At 38.5% G+C, this 18,821-nt stretch overlaps 1 protein-coding gene across 1 annotated transcript; it reads left to right on the top strand.

Moving 5' to 3' along the window:
• Window positions 1-14,592: 14,592 nt before the first annotated feature.
• On the top strand, window positions 14,593-17,229 carry LOC148822465 (C-X-C chemokine receptor type 4-like). The gene is made up of 2 exons (XM_088930481.1): window positions 14,593-14,684; window positions 15,622-17,229. Exons 1-2 carry the CDS (start codon window positions 14,667-14,669, stop codon window positions 16,687-16,689), a joined length of 1,086 nt encoding a protein of 361 aa, XP_088786607.1. The 5' UTR covers window positions 14,593-14,666; the 3' UTR covers window positions 16,690-17,229.
• Window positions 17,230-18,821: the final 1,592 nt, after the last annotated feature.

Raw genomic sequence — 18,821 nt, forward strand, 5'->3', positions numbered from 1 at the left:
TAAAAAGGAGACCATCACAATCTGGACAAACCCACAGTGTGTGTGGTACCAGATCACACTCGCTTCATTTAAAAAAAATGAGAATTAAATGTTTAAAATTAAAGATCACAGGAGTACAGGCAAAGAATTAAATTCTGTTCATTTTGAAAATCATATATTTTTTTTCACACAGAATAATTACGTCTTGTTAAATCTTAAACATTGATTGCAGCTCTGTCTTCTGCACTACAGTGTGTTCAAGAGCAAACACATGTAACACAAATTACAGAAAATTTTGAACCAAACAGGTAAACGAAACCTAAAATCCTTTGATCATAGCAGGAAAGCAGAGATTAAGATGTTGTTGATAAAGGCTAGGGTTTCTGAAGAAAGATAAGAGCCAAAATACCCTTGCTTCCTGTACAATGACATACACCGTACATCAAAAATGAGTTATTCCTGGTATACACCACAACTTTCTAATCCCTCCTGAAGAGTGGAGCATCAACACATGATTCTGAGGCCTGTCATAAACTGTGGTGGGGGGGCAGAGGTGCTTTCCTTTGAGCTAGTTTATTTTACTGCAGCTAAAGGCCTGTCTTCATTCTCTTCTGAATGTTCTGTAAAAAAGTGAGAGTCCTCTTACCCTTTTGAAAGGTTACTCAAGTACATGTTATACTACATCTATGGTTGATTTTTAATAACATGGCACTGTATTTTCCTGTCTGCAAGCATTGTCAGTCTGCCAGTGTATATTGTGCATGGGACAGCATATTTTCAAGGGCAATAACCTAAAAAAGAAAATCTTGATTGAAACTTTCAAAGGAAATTTGCTGTAAGGAGTACAGCTATCAAAAAAGAATCAGATAATATTTCTAAGAGCAGGTCTGTCCACCCCCAGTGGGTGGAGAAGCTGTAATGCATCAAAGCCAGCATAATTTCCACTAGAGTTTCACAGTAGTCCTTGGAGAAATAGGACTGCTTAGCCAATGCTAGCTGTTGTAGCTATGCATGAGACACAGGTTTTGGTAAATGGCATAAGATGTGATGCTCCAAATGTTTTACTGCCAGTACTGCCTGTGAACACTTCAGGCTGTCTGAACTGACACATTATTCAGGTCTGATGTTGTCTTCAGTAAAGCACCAAGCACCAGAGTATGTTCAGCATCAAACATCCCTCTGGTGCAATTACATCAGGTTTCTTTTCTAGAGGAAAATAATTGGTTCTGTTCTTAATTTGTAGTGCTTAAAAATAATGGTATGTATCTCTTGCTGTGCCATTCTCAACACTTTAGAGAGGATGGGTCATTCCTGTAGGATATACCAGTTAGTAGGACAATGTAGTATCTTAAGAATGAAATGGCAACAAAATGCAATAAAAAACACTAAGGAGATTTTCACATGGGCATTCCAATTAATAAGAATGTGACCAGTGTAATATGCAGTACTGCAGATCCTTTTAAACTCCAAACCACCACTGGGAATCACTAATTTGAGGAATGTTTCCACTATTTCCACCTGCTTCAAAAAAGAATATAAACATCTGTTGAATACTCAAATGTGCCAGTGAAAAGAGGTTGGGTCTGATTTGATTGTGCAAAAGTCATTTAGCTATACAAAGAAAGAGGGGGCCCCAGGAAAATAAGGCAGATTAAGGACTCTGCACCTCACAATGCCCACAAAGACCAGAAGCTGTGCGGAATATCAAGGAAATTCTTTGGAAGGGTGTAGAATGGTGGTGTTGACTCAGTTTAAAACTCAGCAGCTTTAAATTCTCATGGGAATCATTACAGGCACCTTTTAAGAGATTTATTTCCCGTTCAAAAGACCATTTAGTGTGCTTCTTTGGAATGTGCATTTAATCCCAGAAATAAAATATTGCGTTCTTCTTCTGGTGACTTAACACATACTTATCTTGACATGAAACTTTAAAATATGTCCCCATGATATTAGATTTCTTTTCAGAAGAGTTAAATAAGAAAACCCTCAAATGATTAGGATTTTCCAAGGTGACATGAAATAAACCCATACATTGAGTAGCTGCCACTTCCAGTATTTGATCATTCAGAAAGTGAGCTGCCTTTCCTTTCCACTGGCCAAGAAGAGCTCCCAGAACCACTGTTGAACTAACACGCTGTTAGCTGGACATGCAAATAAAAATGCCAAGTGGAGCTAAGCAATGATTTTTTTATGTCAATTGTCCTTTGTAAATGAGAACAGTTATTCCAGTTATGGGTTAAACACATGTACTGTATCAAATCAAAAGTAATGATAAAGTTAAATTAGAAACCTCAACTCACTGTTCTACTTTTACAAGACAAAACTTGCTTTATGTATCTCTGACTACTACAAAGCTGGGAACATTAATGCATTTTTGTATTGGATCTTCTTCTTACTAGATCTTATTTTAATTAAGGGGACTTGAACGTAATCCTTTCATTCATTCTGAAATGGGAAAGGGGGTCTTGTCAAACAAAAGCTCAGTGTGTGTTTATACATGGAACATACAGTCCTTCTACTGCAGTTCAACATCTGCATCTATATTACAAAACCAATTTAATTGTAAAAATCCTTTAATTATTACTTGTAGAAGTGAGTAAGTATATCAGCTAGGCAAGTTAACAGGTGTTCTTTATTTTCGTTTTAAAAAGTGCTGAAAAGTAGCAATTTGTCTCTGCTTGCCTTGAGCAATCACCTCGGTGTCACCTTTCAGACTTCAAGGCCCCACACTGGTGCCAAGCTGTTTCCCTCTGGCTGATCAGATATCGATCCTTCTGCGCTGCGTTCACTTTGATCACAGTACACGTCTGAGCATTTCTGGAGGTTACATGCTTAGCAACTGCTTTTTTATTTTTTAGGATTCAAGAGTGATGTAGCAGGGGAAAAAGTATTTACATGTATATCAAATCAAAAATGCTATCTGGAATCTACCAGTACTTGGTCTTTAGCATGAAAACCAATTGGATTCAATTCAATTAAATTATGTTATCTACTAGAATAAGACAACCTGATGAACTTCAAATATATGCTTTGTGTTGGCAGATAAACATCTGTTTTTCTAAGCTGTTAATAAGTCATCCTTACAGAACTAATTGGACAAAATGAAAAATATAAAGGACAAAATCAGTGTGGATTACAGTACAGTTATTAATGAAAAATGAATTTGAAAAGACGGGTCTATGTCAACTTTATTTTACAAAATTATGAATCAGTCATAAATTGGACAATCGGGCATTTGAATATTGAATTATTTAAAACTAGGATGGCACAAATTTGAGTAAAATTCATATTGACAAAAGTACTTTTAATTGAATTCAGGTCTTGTCAAAGTAAAGCAATATAACCATATATAAAATGTATTTTTTAAAATCAAACTTTGGTTAATTATAACACTACAGTATGTGCCCTGTTGCAGTATACTCATGGATTTTCCTGTTCAAAATTCTCCCTTGAAGTAAATATAGTCTTCCTTCAATGATATTTAGACAATTTACATATAGATTGCTAGTAACATGTCTTCTATGTACTGCTAAATATTGCACTGGGAAAAGAAAAGCAACGTTAAATATCTCGATATGTGAATGTGCTTTACAATTAAACAAATCAAGATCCGGCAAGCAGTGTAATACAAAATCAATCACTTCGGGAGAGATATGAATGGATATAAGAAATGTATATGAAATATAAGCAATGTTACAAAAATTTGAAAATGACATCTTCACAATGTAGCAAACTTGAGGCTGCCATGCCAGTCTGGGATCATAAATGATCCCTGAATCATGACCCAAATGTTTGGACTTATTCCTACAACATCCAAGCCAAACTCAGGTTCATACAGTTCATAAAGAGAAACAAGCAGAATAATTTTGGACTTTTTTCGTGACAAGGCAGACAGTGTTTGATTAGTGACAGGTTTCATGTGTGCATCATTTTGGGTGCCATCGGGATGGAGATGAAGGCTGTCATGATCATGACAACATTTAGATACAAAAAAATAATGTGACCTAGACAGCCTAATGGGACCAATAGTAGTTCAAGTAGGGAGCTGCTTCAGCATGTGTAGGCTGCAAAGGACCAAGTAAAGGTTTATTCCTGCTGAAAAGAGAAGAAAAGAGACACAACGTTTCGGCAGGGGAGGCTTCTTCAGGTGTGACCCGAAGCCACACCATTGAAGGCTCCACAGCCAAAACATTGTGTCTCTTTTCTTCTCTTTGGATCATGGAATAAACCTTTACTTGTTCCTAGTGGGACCAATTCCAGGTATAACCAATTTTTGGATGAACAGAACCTGGTTCAAACAAATAGTTTTTATTCAATCACTTTGAAGAGCTTTAAAACATGACACAGCAGTTTAAGCAATAGCAACACTCCACTCTAATCTATTGAGCAAGAAGGTATGATCAACTGTATTAAAGGCAAGTCAACAGTAAATTAGTAATACTAGCAAGCACTGTTTCTGCACTATGTAGGGATCTGAACCAGATTGAAATATAGTTTTATCTCCACGGTCCTGTGGCTGTTTGCTTTAGTCGTTTCTCGTAGGTATCACAGAAGATACCGAACTTTCATCTGATCTCCGTCTGTCTCAGTTTTCCAGTGTCTTTCTCATGTGAGTGCACCTGGGTGTTCCCTCATCAGCTGCCTGTATTCTGGGCTGAGCGATCCCTCTCAGAGAGCATGTGAATGTTGACCTCCCTTCAGTCTGAAGTGTGTCTGAAAGACAGTTTAGCCATATGGGTTATTTAGATCAATGAATGATGAAAAGTGAAAATCCACTGATCCCTTTCATCACCCTTCTGTTGTGGTTAGGTTTGACCACATGGTCACTACTTGAGTTTAGTGAGAAACTATGGATAACAGTGAGCTATACTTGCTACTACCATCCAAACTTTGTGCAGATGTGTTCATAGTGTGCTAAATAAAAAACTTTTGATATGGGTACCAACCTTTTTTTGCAGTTCAAGTAAATAGCTGCATCAGCATGCATAGGGTGCAAAGGAACAAGTTAAAGGTTTATTCCATGCTGAAAAGAGAAGGAAGGAAACACAAAGTTTCGGCTGTGGAGTCTTCTTCGGGTGTTTTTTTGTGTGCAGCCATGTAACTCAAGTAGGGAAACTATAAGGTGTGTGAAGAAGTTACAGTGGAGTGTCAGTGTGTGACTGTAAAGGAACAAGTAGAGGTTAATTCCTTTCCTTATTAAGAAGTTAATTCAATTTTTTCTTCTGTTTTCTCAATGTGGAATTAACCTTTTCTTATTCATATGAGACTTTAATTATACATGTTGTTCAGGTGGGTATCTGCGTCAGCATGTGTAGTCTGCAAAGGAACAAATAATCGGTTTATTCCATGCTGAAAAGGGAAGAGAGAAAACATGTTTCAGCTTTGAAGCCTTCTTCAGGTGTCAGAAGAAGGCTTCACAGCCGAAATGTTGTGTTTTCTCTTCTCTTTTTAGCATGGAATAAACCTATTACTTGTTCCTTAAATTATACATTATGCATGTTAAAAATAATAACTAAATATTAATAGTGTAAAGTGACAGGACAGCAACAACTAATTTTGTGAAAAGATGACATTGGAAACTAATCAATTTAATGTTCATTTTGCTTTAAGAGTTCTCAAAAATCATGTTGTTTTGAATATGCAAAGAAACAATATACTTGAATATCATGCTTATTCAAAACATAAAAAAACAAACTGAAATCAGTCCTGGAATATTTTTATTAATTAATTTGATTAAAAAAATTACAAAACCATTCTTAATTACTTTATTAGAGTACAAACTATTCCAAAATATGTCCAATTATACTTTTGTGTTGTTCTGTATCTTTCTGACTGTTAATAATGTTTTCTAAGGAAGGAATGTTCTTCTGACTGTGAAGCTGCCGAGTGGACGATGGATACATTCACAATGTTCAGCAGCAGCTTTTAAAGGTGGTGTCTCTCAGGCCTAAAATTCTCATGTTTCCTTCTAAATGGAGTTAATAAGGCTGTGCAGCAGCCACCCACATTAGAAACGTTGGACGTTAGAAATTAGCAAAGAAAATAAACCACAAGACGTCTATCACACAAAGACAGAAAACACCCTTCCGTGTACATTTTGACACTGTTTCTCAACCAGTCTTGTGGCTGGTTTGGGCTACATGCCAGAAGTCATCCAAATTTCCCTAGCAGCCCAGGGGAAGTATATTGTGGCCCGCCTTTTTGTGTGGCTGAGCTCTTGTCTAGGTCACAAGGCTGCACTCGTCAGAGGTCGAGTATGTTCTAACACCAACTGTCGACTTCCTGTTTTCTTTGCCATCTGAAAACCAAAAGATGTGTTGTGCCCACACACATACACTGTGTTCAGCATCGGTTTTGCTATTTCTGTCTCAGATGACATATTGTGGCGCATTTTTAAGTAACCTTCCACCTTTTGTTGATGAGAAGCACAGAACATGTAAAGTATGAAGGTATGAAAAATACAGGTCCCAGATTCTTCCTTTGAAACAAAACTGTTTGCGTCTTTGCTTCTTTTAGATTTAAAGTTTTTATCTTCATTTCAGATTTCAAAATGCACCTGTAAAGTGCTTCAATGATAGTTCATTCTCATAGCAAAAAAAAAGGAGGATAGCATCCCTGTATATACTTCCAGTTGTTTTATCCAGTGGGAGAATGGTGCCTGCAGAGATGATGTAATGAATACTTTCTCTCACACGTTATGTACCAGAGCTCCAATTTATACATTAGTTTCATGGCTTTTTAAAATTCTTGATTTTTGACATGTTTCTCAATACAATGAAAATATAAGGATTGAATCCAAATTATTTTTTTACTGTCTTATTATTCCATTAACATCTAAGTAACTACTCCAAGCTGAACTGTTTAAAATCTATTTCATTTTTTTCTTCCTTTGAAAGCAAAGTGAGGCAATTCCCATGTTTATAATAATGATTCCTCACACATATATAGAGCTTTTCTTGACACTCCAGTCAAAGCACTTTATAGGTAACAGGGACTCCCCTCCACCACCACCAGTGTGCAGCCCCCACACCAGCCAGAGTGCACCAGTACGCTCATCACATATCAGATATCAGTGGGCTGGAGAGCAGAGTGATGGAGCCAGTTCAGAGATGGGGATTATTAGGAGGCCATGATTGGTAAAGGCAGAGGAAAATGTGTCCTGGACACCGGGATGACACCTCTACACTTATTGAGAAACGCCCTGGGATTTTTAATGACCACAGAAGGTCAGGACCTCAGTTTTACGTCTCATCCAAAGGACGGCGCCTTTTTACAGTAAAGTGTCCCCGTCACTATACTGGGGCAAAGTAGTTGAAAAGCTGATCAACCCTTTTGTCTTCTCTCAAATTGATTACCATAACACCCTAATCACTGGGTTATCTAAATCAGCACCTCACCAAGTCTAGTGCAAGTGGTCACATTACTCCTGTCCTGGTGTCCTTAGACTGGCATCCTATCAGGTTTTGTGTCGACTTCATAATCCTCTTGCTGACCTATAACTAAGCCTCTGAATGGCTTGGCACCTCAGTACCTGTCTGAGTTACAACTGTCCTATTCCCACCTTGCAACCTTCATTTCTTGAATTCTGGTCTCCTGTCTGTCCATCAAGCCCCTCCATACTCTATGGGTGCTTTCCCCCCAAAGCTCTATCCCCACCATATCAGAGAGTCACCTTCCCTGAGCTTTTTCAGATCTAGACTCAAAACCTCAAAGAGTTTTTAGAAAGGTGACTTTGGATAAAAGCACAAGCCACATGATGATGATGATGATAGCACTACAGTCTTTCACGATACTACATTTATAAGCATTGTAATGCGATTTAGTCATTTCAAATAGGTTTACAGCATTTCAAATTTCCTAGTCTTTTCTCGAGTGATTGATGCTGTCACCATAACTGTTGAAAAAGAAAAGGCTTTCATCCAGCTCCACAGAGGAAGGCCTCAGAAGGTGCCTTTTCAAGATAAGGCAAACCTTTGTCCTTGTGTGGCCCATTGTTCAAATCCCTTGGCTTTCTTTAAACATGGTTTCCATTAAAGTTTTTACATTTCTATTACAGCGGTTTGCAGCACTGAGAATTGTACAGGAAGAATTGTGTTGAAGAACACATTGCCCTTCAGGTCAGATTTATCATGGGCAGAGACATTTTTTCTATCTTGATGTTAGAGCGGCCCAGCCTGGGTTTAAATTACAGATCTCTTATCTTTACTGCTCAGAATGCCACAGCTGCCAAATATCTTTTATTTAAAAAAAATGAAATATCCTTATTTTGTTAAGTCTTCCTTCTCCTCTCCCGGTTTATAAAAGAATATAAAACCATTTGTTTGTTTTCCACTTTTTCTTTTCCCACAGAAGTATTTCTTCCATTTTTCAGAAATTTTATTTTTACTTCCTTACTCCTCACCCCAGTATCAGTACAGATTCCGTATCTTAAACTGGTGATAATAACTTACTATCATCTGCAAAAGTACAGGCTTAACAAACTGTCCCTTCCCCAAGTATATTCAGAATGAATGGGCCACCAAATTGATTTGGATCTGTTCGGGTAAGCTGCATGTTGACAAGGCTTAGGAGTTTACACTGGCTGGAGGTGTGGGATCAAAACTTCACCCACTGTTGCATGTTCTTAAAGCAATGCACACTGAATCTCACACTTCCTGCCTTACAATGGTTTTCCAACTAAGCATCAATTTCAGAGCGTGAGCTAAAATTCCAAGACACCAAAAATCTGTAAATATCCATTCATAAGTTTAAAATATCGATGTATACTACACATATGGAGTTCACCAAATCATACTACAATTTCCCAACTAAGACACAGAGTGTGAAACATACAATGAGAGACTAGCTTCAAGCCTACGCAGTTAATAAAACAGAAAAACACAAGAAAGTTTAAAGATAAGAGGCCACTCAGTCCAGTTTTAGCTGTGTGCTTGTTATTAGTTAATTGATCCATAGATCAATTCTCATAGTCATTTCTTGAAAGAAGCCCGGGCATCAGCTTCAACAGCATGAGAAAGTAGCCCTCAACTGTTTGTGTAAAAAAGGCTTTTTCCTGTCCTCAATTTTAAATGTGATTTCTTCATAGTGTCCACTTGTGTTCTCTTGGTCATGTTTCACTGTTGATTCAGGAAGAGTCAATGGTTTGACTTTGTCAATGCCCTTGGAAATGTTCATTCCTGAACCAGGTGCTCTTGTTGTTTTCTCTCTCCATGACTAAAAATATTGTTATTTTACTCTGCCAGTATAGGATATTTCTTTAGTACCAGTAAGCTACCTAAATGTATGGGCTTACTGGTAAAATACATTTCAATAGAATAAATAAAAAATTAGGTGCTTTCCAGATCAGAATATCTCAGGTCCTTTCATTTTCCTTTCATTTTAGGTTTAAACTTTCATTTACAAAAACACTTGTTGAAGTATGTCATTTTCTAAATCTAAAGTTTCTTTCAATATAAATGCTATGTGGTAAAAATACTCTTATACCGTGTACTGTAGTCATTTATCTATTCACTGTTATTTTATTCATTCTAACACTCCATATTTACAGTAAATATTAGAAATTTAATGTCTTTGTTTCTTTTGATTTCAAATTAAGCTTAAACAAACCATTTATGTTGTCATGATTTTCTTCTGTTAAAAAACAGTTGATTAATTACTACGTGTGGCACAGTAGTAAATATTGCCACCTCACAGCCCTGGAGCCCTGGGTTCAGTTCCAGACCTGAGGTGCTGTCTGTATGGAGTTAGTTTTCTCCGCATGTTTGTGTGGGTTTTCACTGGGTGCTCCCATTTCCTTTCACAGTCCAGAAACATACTGGTCGATTAATTGGCTTCTAGGGAAATTGTGTGCTTGTCGGTGTGTCAGCCATGCAATGGACTGGTGTCCCATCCAGTGTATACCCTGCCTTGCACCTCTTGCTTGATGGGATAGTCTCAGGCTCCCACACAATCCTGTAATGGATGAAGCATTTTAGAAAATGGATGGATGGAAATTACTACACGAAAATTTGAGGGCAGTATAGCACTATGGGTACTTCTCCTGGGTTCAAGCTGACTCTGCTGTTTTACACTTGAGCAAGGTGCTTTGGGTACAGTCCACCCAGCTGTAGAAACGGTGAGCAGCACTGCTGGGGTAATCCCTGATGAAGACTGGGGTGTCATGTGCTCTCTATACTTAACAGCACAGAAAAAAAGGTTGAACTCTGCTCTGAGTTGCTCTTTTAAGCTCTATTAAGGACTTTACTTTTCATGTATTTTATAGCCAACCAATTCTGAAGTAAGAGCATCTCCCTTTGCTTTTAACACCCTCTTTATTCTTTTGCAGAAATATACAGCTACAGAGTTTGGTTCCTCTCACTTTATAGAAACAAAGTTGTCAAGAGAGGGACTAGGACTCTTTTTTATCCGAAAGGTCTGAGGGAGTCAGTTGTTGCCGAAAACCATTATCCTGGCTTCTTTCAAGAAATGCCTGGATGACATTCCCAAGTTAATTAGTTATTGAATTCAAACAAGTTGTGCTGGGTTGTGTTCTCCTGTTGATATCTACTTGTTTCTAACACAGGCATACAGGCTGAAGCTCCTGGCTTATACATATTGACAAGGGTGTAATAACACCTGGCCACTGCAGATATTTTTTCAGCTGTTTTATGGGGGAAAAAACTGGCAATTTCCACTGTTTGTACTGACATGTTCAATGGGTTATAATTTCAAAATACATCAAGGAATAATCTTCTGAAAGCAACGTTGGAGAAATGGAACTATTTCTGATTGAAACCTTACAGTTTACGCACACACCAGGGGGTGTAGATACATTTTCTACTTTATCTGAAGCTCGTGTTAATATCAATTCTTCTCCTTGAGTACTCCATAGCTACAAAGCCCTACAACCAGTTCCTTTTGCACTTTTGATCTGTATTCTAAATTATTCACACTTCTATTGTATTCAGATTGAAATGGCTAGATTAGAGTTTTAGGTGTTCTTAATCCTTCAAAGTCTTTTAGAAGTCTTTTAAAAGTAGGTGTAAAACCAACATCTTATTTTTATACAACAAAATCTCAGCTCTTAAAATGGACTGTTTGCCAATGATAGCTAATAGATGATTTTTTCCAGTGCATAATAAAATGGGCTTGTTGGTGTGTATGACCCAGCAAACACATTCAAAATCAAGGAGAAAGAGTACATGCTTGTCATTGTTCGAGTTATCCATTTACTTATCTGCATTTTTAAAGGCTAACTGGTAATGCCAAAAATGTTATCTGGTGGTCAATAAATCTATGGTTAGACATGGAGACTACAGTTATTTGGTATCTAATGCTGGACATTAAAAGTAAAAGATAGATTAAGACCTGTAACAACACTGGAGTGATGAGGGATGTTATTAAAATAATGTCATCAGTAAAGATGAAAACTCTTCATTTTTAATTTTAATTGGAGCAAAAGAAGCAGATGAGAATTCTAATGGAGAATCTGATTTCTAATAATATTTAATTGTGGTTCAATGAAGAAGCACAATAAAAAAGTCTAAGTTCAAATAAATTCCTTCCAATTTCTAAGGTATCATAAGGTATTACATAAAACCAAAGCCTTTCAGAATATTAATATATTGCTGGCCATCATTAAGCAGTATACAGTGATCTGATGATCGTGTATTAAGTCTCTTGGGTGCTGTGGACCTGCATGTTAAGTGCCTGGTTGGGGTTCCACTGTCATACCCTAGCTTCGATCTGATTGTCTCTGCAGAAATCAGCTGTTTCAGGTAATAATAATAATAATAATAATAACATCAATCACTAGGGGTTGTTTGACTTTTCTTTTGTTGAGCTGACACCCACTCCTTCCTCCTTTTGGAAACTTTCCACTGTGAGTCACTTTCTGTCTGGAACAAAAATATGATACATAGCTTATTATTTATACGTGCTTTGTTTTTTTAAACAAATATTTGAGAAGGAAATAGTGTTGTTAAAGAAGTTACTGTTGTAGATAATGAGAGTATAGAAAGCAACCAATAAGGCCCTCCAGAACAGCAGAAGTGTGTAATGCTTTCTGAGATTTTAACTTTATTTTAGTTCTGTAGAAATTGGAATTATGCATCAACTAAACATCATTTGTATAAAACAAACCACATTTTTCATTTTTTTCTTAATCACTAGACATTAAGTATCTACAAGTTACTTACTATAGTAATCAAGGCAGAAGACAGATTTCTGATCTGTTTTTGGGCCGACAGTGAACTTTACCTTCAGATAGCCTTGTTTCATATGACTCCACATCTCTTCACAGCCCACAGACACTCTCTCCAGCAGCAGGCACCTCTCCTCCCCTGGCTCCACAGTCCTGCCCTGCATGCCTTCAAAGCACAAGGAGTAGAATTACATGAGCAAAGAATAAGTCCATATGTTTTAGTGTCTGCTCTGTACACAAGGAGCCCTGTTGGGTATTCCCTTGAGATTCTGGTGCACACGAAAACACTTTGTACTGTCTGCATGCTTACACAAACAAGAGAGAAGGGAGGGTGTGTTAAACTAAACTATCATTCCATGACTCTTTGGCTAATACTAAAGTATTAATACTGCTAGGAAGATTAAGATGGTTTTAACCTTCTTTATGCTTCACATAATGCTCTATCAACGTGTGGAACAAAATTTGAGTGACTCCTGAATGAGCATGCACAAAGATAATTAAATTCCACATTAATTCCAGAGGAAGTTGTTAGGGCTGCAGAAGTAGAAAGAAGTCTTTAGCAGGGAAAGGCTCACAAGTTGGTGCAAAGATTCCAGGAGGAGATTCTGTACAGGAGCAGGAACACATTACTACAGACCTCAAACCATCCCTACTACTTAGACAAGACTAGATAAGTAGTGTCTTGTTTAAATTTTCATAAAAAATATAAAACTTTTGGTAGCTTTTCTAATTACCAATTAAAACATGAAAACATAAGAAAGAAATATTACAAGAGGTGGCCAATAGGCCCATCTAGCTTGTGTGTGGTGAGAGTACTGGTGTACTATGGCTGCCGTTGCATCATCCAGGTGGGGCTACACACTGGTGGAGGGCATCCCCATTACCTGTAAAGCAATTTGAGTGGAGCATCCAGAAAAGCACTATATAAGCGTAAGGAATTATTATTATCATTGCTGCTTGAAATAAATCAAGAATTCATCTATAAAAATATATTCAGTAGTTTGTTCCAGACTCCCACAACCTTTAGCGTGAAAAATAACCCCCTGTTCTCAGTTTTACATGCAATTTTTCCCTCATTCCACTTGTGTCTTCTAGTTCCTGAAGTCCACTGGGCCAAATGTGTTTGTTTGTTCATAGTGCATTACGAAGAAAATAATAAATACTTTCAACTATATTTGAGAAAGACCTTTTTTGTTGTCCCTGTCTTTTCCTTCATTTTGTGAACCATTTAGTTCTATTCCAGTGATCCTCCTTAATATTGAGAACACTTTGTTCAATAAAGCAGTTTTACAGATGTATATGTGGCTTTGAGGAGAGCGCTAAAGAACAGAAGTGAAGCAGCTAAGAAGACCAGTGGCTAAACTGGTAAGGAAAAAGGTGCATATGGAGGAACACCCTCAGCAGATTACTGGGCACCACCTATTGCACTGAATTGCGCAGGAGAGGGTGGGTAACCGAGGCGCGCAGGAGAGGGTAAACCAAGTCTCCGCACTTCAGGCTGTTTGTTAGCTGGGGAATTTGCATTGAATCCTTTAGGGCTTTCATTGCCAGTGGAGCGTAAACAACGTAGGGGTATTGTGATGACAATGAAAGCCACATTCCAGGCTGGAGGTCTTGGGCTTTGGGAAATAAAATACTTCCACAGAAACCAATATATATAATAAAGTTAACAGGTGACAGGTGACAGGCATTAATTCTAAAATGACAGAATAAAGTCTAGTCATGACTCAGAGCTCGTCTTGGAGTCGAATTGAACATATCACCGTTCTTGTGATCATGCCAGTTCAAGAAACTCGTGAAAAGCAATTGGAATTTACAATATCACCCAGATACAAACGGATTGTTAAACCCGAATCTGTTGTGGTTCTGTAAACAAGATAATCGAATAAAGGACGCATCAACGTGAACGCTAGTTAATATTTACAATTTTTTCAGTGACTATCTGGAGACGTGCTCCCAGAGCTTAAGAGAAATGCGGTAACGCGGTGAACCGGTGAAGTAGACTAGCCCTCTGCGAGTTCACTCTGTTCCACTTTTCACTCGTGAATACTGATTAAATAGCGAATATTCTGCACAAATACAAATTTCTATCAGTGTTGTGAAGTGCTTTGTGAAGTTTGCTGCGGACTTTGAAGACTGACGACTGCGCGCTATTTTGGCTGTAACGCAAGTTAGGCTATTAGGCTTTTTCCCCATAACACAACAAAAAAAAACAATGACTACAATGCTCTCCTAGATATTAACAAGCAACAGTCAACACTGGTTTTATTGTAAAACGGGAAGAAAAAAACTATTTTTGGAAAGTAGCCCAGGTCACACGCGTTAAGGCGAGCGGCTGGGTGGTGAGGAGGGGCGTCACTGCCACACAGCCCCGCCTGGGGGCGGCCCGACTTCGGTGACGGTACATATAGCACCAAGGTTTAAAAAAGGCTCAATCGACTTGTTGATCATCCAGATACTGGAGGGTTTGTGACAGATTTGAAGTGATCCTTTTACAGTGGGCACCATGTCTTCTTACACTGATGTAAGTATCACTCATTGTATCGCAGATTCGGCAGTTTTTAGTGTCCTCATTGTAATACGCAAACAGGGTCGCGCAAGCAATATCCATAGCAGAGAACGGCTTTGAATTCATTCTCATTGTTATGATTATTCTCCATATCAATTGATTTTTCATCTGGTGAATTTAATAGGGTGTTTTGCTATATTGGGATATTTGCAAAGTGAAGATGTAGGTTTGTTTACAGCTGTTCTTTGATATTAAGATTTACTGATTTATTAATAAAATATCACTGTTGCTTACATATCGTGCTTATAAACAAGGTTACCCTTGCAGGCGCAGCCTAGGTTTGTTTCAGCAAACGGATGTAACAGATTTGAGCTAAGTAAAAACAGTATGTCAATATCATGCTGAATTGGGCAGTGAGGAGTTGTTCAGGCTCCAGACAGAGGGTTGTGGGTTAAGCACGAAGAACAAAAGGTATCACCTAAAGAAGGCTCAAAAGTCGAAACTTTTTTTTCTACTTTTCAGCGTGGAATGATCCTCTACTTGTCCTCTTCATTAAAATGTCCTTTTGCACAAATAGAAGGCGCATTAAATAAAGTTAAATAAATCAGTAAAAATGTGGGTATCAGGCTTTTACGGGTTGTTTTGAGGAGTCTGTTCTCTAATGCGCTGCAGCGTTTTCAGAGAGCCTCGGTACAGCAGCACTGATTTTAATGCTCGCTGTTCAAAACTGCCCGCCCCAGAGCCGCTTACCCCGAGCATGTGTTACAGTACTTTCGACGCGTCTTCATAGTTTGGTACTATGCTTTAGATTATAAAGGGTTTGATGCTATCCATTAATAAATTAGTGTAAAGTAGAATACCACTTTTTGGCAGTAGTTATGTGCACAACCGAATCGGAATACAAACGTGTACTTGGTATACTGACGTCGATTTTTGTTTTTGCCTTTTTCAGACTGATGTGTTTGTGGTTGACTTCGGCGATGACACGAACACTTCAGACGACTTTGGTTCAGGATACTATGACTTCGTGGAGCCCTGTGACCTAGCCCTGAGCAACAACCTGAAGAAGTTCTTCCTGCCGACCGTGTATGGACTCATCTTCCTCATGGGCATTGTTGGCAATGGACTGGTGGTCATTGTGATGGGCTTCCAGAGGAAGTCCAGAACCATGACGGACAAATACAGACTGCACCTCTCGATTGCTGATCTGCTGTTTGTGCTCACACTGCCCTTCTGGGCTGTCGATGCTGCCAGCAGCTGGTACTTCGGTGGTTTTCTCTGCACTGCAGTCCACGTCATCTACACCGTCAACCTGTACAGCAGTGTCCTTATTCTGGCATTCATTAGCCTGGACCGGTACCTGGCCGTCGTAAGAGCAACTAACAGCCAGGCTCCACGAAAACTGCTGGCAGAGAAGGTCATATATGTTGGCGTCTGGCTGCCTGCAGCCCTCCTCACTGTGCCCGATTTGGTTTTCGCCAAAGTCCGTAACGCGGGCTCCAGAGTGAACTGTCAGCGCATTTACCCGGGAAACTCCCTCATCTGGATGACCGTTTTCCGGTTTCAGCACGTCTTTGTGGGATTGGTGCTTCCGGGCCTGATCATTCTGACCTGCTACTGCATCATCATCTCCAGGCTCTCCCAGGGTTCTAAGGTCCAGCAGAAGCGCAAAGCGCTGAAAACCACCGTCATCCTCATCCTCACATTCTTCAGCTGCTGGCTGCCTTACTGCATAGCCATCTTCGTGGACACCTTGATGATGCTCGACGTGATCCAGCACAGCTGCATTTTGGAGCAAGCGCTGGAGAAGTGGATTTTGATCACAGAGGCACTGGCCTACTTCCACTGCTGCCTGAATCCGATTCTGTATGCTTTCCTGGGGGTGAAGTTCAAGAAGTCTGCCAGGACTGCGCTCTCGGTCAGCAGAGGCTCAAGCTTGAAGATTCTGTCCAAGAGCAAAAGAGGAGGACTTTCATCAGTTTCCACTGAATCAGAGTCTTCAAGTTTCCAATCAAGCTAACAAAGACACTGTTACTTTTCAAGAGACTTCAGTTTCAATAAGGGACTTTTACTACATTTTGTTATTTGCTATTCTGTACAGTTTTTTTCTTGTTTGTTTTTTTAGAACATTGCTATTTAAGTGTGTTATATTCTTATTATTTGTTAAGTAAGATACCTTGTCCAGGCAGAGCCTGGAGCACATTAATTGGCCAGGTGTCAGTAAATGCTAATATTCTTGTTCTCTAAGCTGTATGAAATTTGATATTTGTTTACCATAAAATAAAACCTGCATAAAGTATTCCACAGGTGTGACGTCTGGCACATCATATTTCTCAGAAGCTGTTAAAAATACTTGAGGTTCATATTATAGGATTTGTATATAGAAATGACCTTTCAGCTTGTGGTAGCACTTAAACGTTGTTATTCTCAGATGCTATTTATTTAAGGTATGTGTTTTATACTGAATGTTTGTAAAGTGTTTGCTAAAGTTCAAATCATTTTAAATTGCTGCTTCCACTCTTCCAGATTATTAATAATAAAGTCAAAATTGTTTCTGAAATATCTTGCATCGTCTTTTCTTAACATTGAAGTAGAAGATTAGATTGAAGTAGGTTGGGATGGAGTACTTTAATCATTACAAGAGCAAAATAAAATTCCTTCTCAAAATTAGGCTGAATGCTGAAGCAAAGTTCCTGTTCCAGAAGTGGCTCTCCTTCTGAACATCTGACTATTGGAAGTCTTCAATTACATAACTCAAATGAGCTTTTATATATCAAAAGTCTTTTCAACTATGGTACATTCGCATATCCTATTCAATTCAGCAACACTGGAGAAAAGGTTTGTTGTTCCATATAGTGTATTTGATTTACTACTAACAAGAAATCTATACAAATTATTATTACTACACAAACCTGATGAGACGAGAATATTTGCAGTTAATGTCTCATGTACCTAAGTGATACTTGAACTGAAGCCCAAACTATTTCAGATTCTCTCACCTCTTGGCAATTCCTTACACTTATATAGGCTTTTCTGGATTCTACTCAGCCTCCAGAGAGCTAAATACTTTGGGGAAAAGGATTATGCAAGATCAAAACAAAAGATTTGTTTAGGACATTTAAAAAAAACCCCGCAGGCAGCAATTTGACCTTCTTTATGGAATTTGAATTGGGAATTTTTTCCCATCTGTTTAAAACATTTCTAGTGTGTTTGGGGGGGGTTTGTTACCTTCCACATGCAAATAACCCAGGCCTGTATTCTTTTGTTTCCTCTGCTGCTGTGTGCCTCTTGTATGGGCCCTTGCTGTAAATGGGAACCTGCTGTCTATTGACTCTTCTGGAAATGATACAAATGAAAATGGGAGTTTTTGAAAAGAAGGGAATGCCTGATGGGCTTCCCCATTGCTGCAAAAAGTGTGCTGCTGACGTCTGTCACCTTCATTCAGAGCACAATGACATAAAGCCCTGCTGTGACGGGTGATCCCTGGAGATCTGACTTATCTGATCTGAAACTCAACAGTTGGTGCAGAAACAATGTGCAAGTGTTGACTCTTCAGAGAGCAAAAAAGAAAAGCAGTACCAGTCCAGGCTAAATTCCAGCCATTCAGGACCAGAACATTTAGATAAAAATATCAAATATTATCTGTGTTATCTCAGACTGTTCAGACTGTTAAGACTGTTCCTTGTTACTGTCTCTGAATTATCATTATATAATGCCACAGCTGTCCAGACTCAAAATCCATCCCTGATTGTAACAGTCCAAGACACCATACTGATGGATCAGTAAGAATTACAGAACAATGTTATTCAGAAATGGTGCTGTGAATTAAGGATGTCTGATTACTCAAGGATCCTCATCAATGTCCCCTCTTTGTGACCACTGTGTCTTGTGTTTTTCTTCTAAGATCTCTCTGTAAGCTAATTAAAGTCATACTTATACTACATGAATATTCTTCATCAGGGTTCATTAACTTTTATTAATTTTAATTTTATTAAGAGCTTAGTTAAGTGGTCCAGAGTCACCCAGGTCAGGAGCAAGAAGATTTGAGGTCTGAAGTGGGGCTTTTGTTCTGATTTTGGTTCATATCCATAGTGCAGCTGAGGCTCACTGGTAGAGTAGTGCTTCTTTGCAGCAGGAACTAGCAGATAAAGA

The sequence above is a fragment of the Atractosteus spatula genome, chromosome 13, assembly GCF_055471065.1.
Source record: "Atractosteus spatula isolate fAtrSpa1 chromosome 13, fAtrSpa1.hap1, whole genome shotgun sequence".
Classification (NCBI taxonomy): Eukaryota; Metazoa; Chordata; class Actinopteri; order Semionotiformes; family Lepisosteidae; genus Atractosteus; species Atractosteus spatula.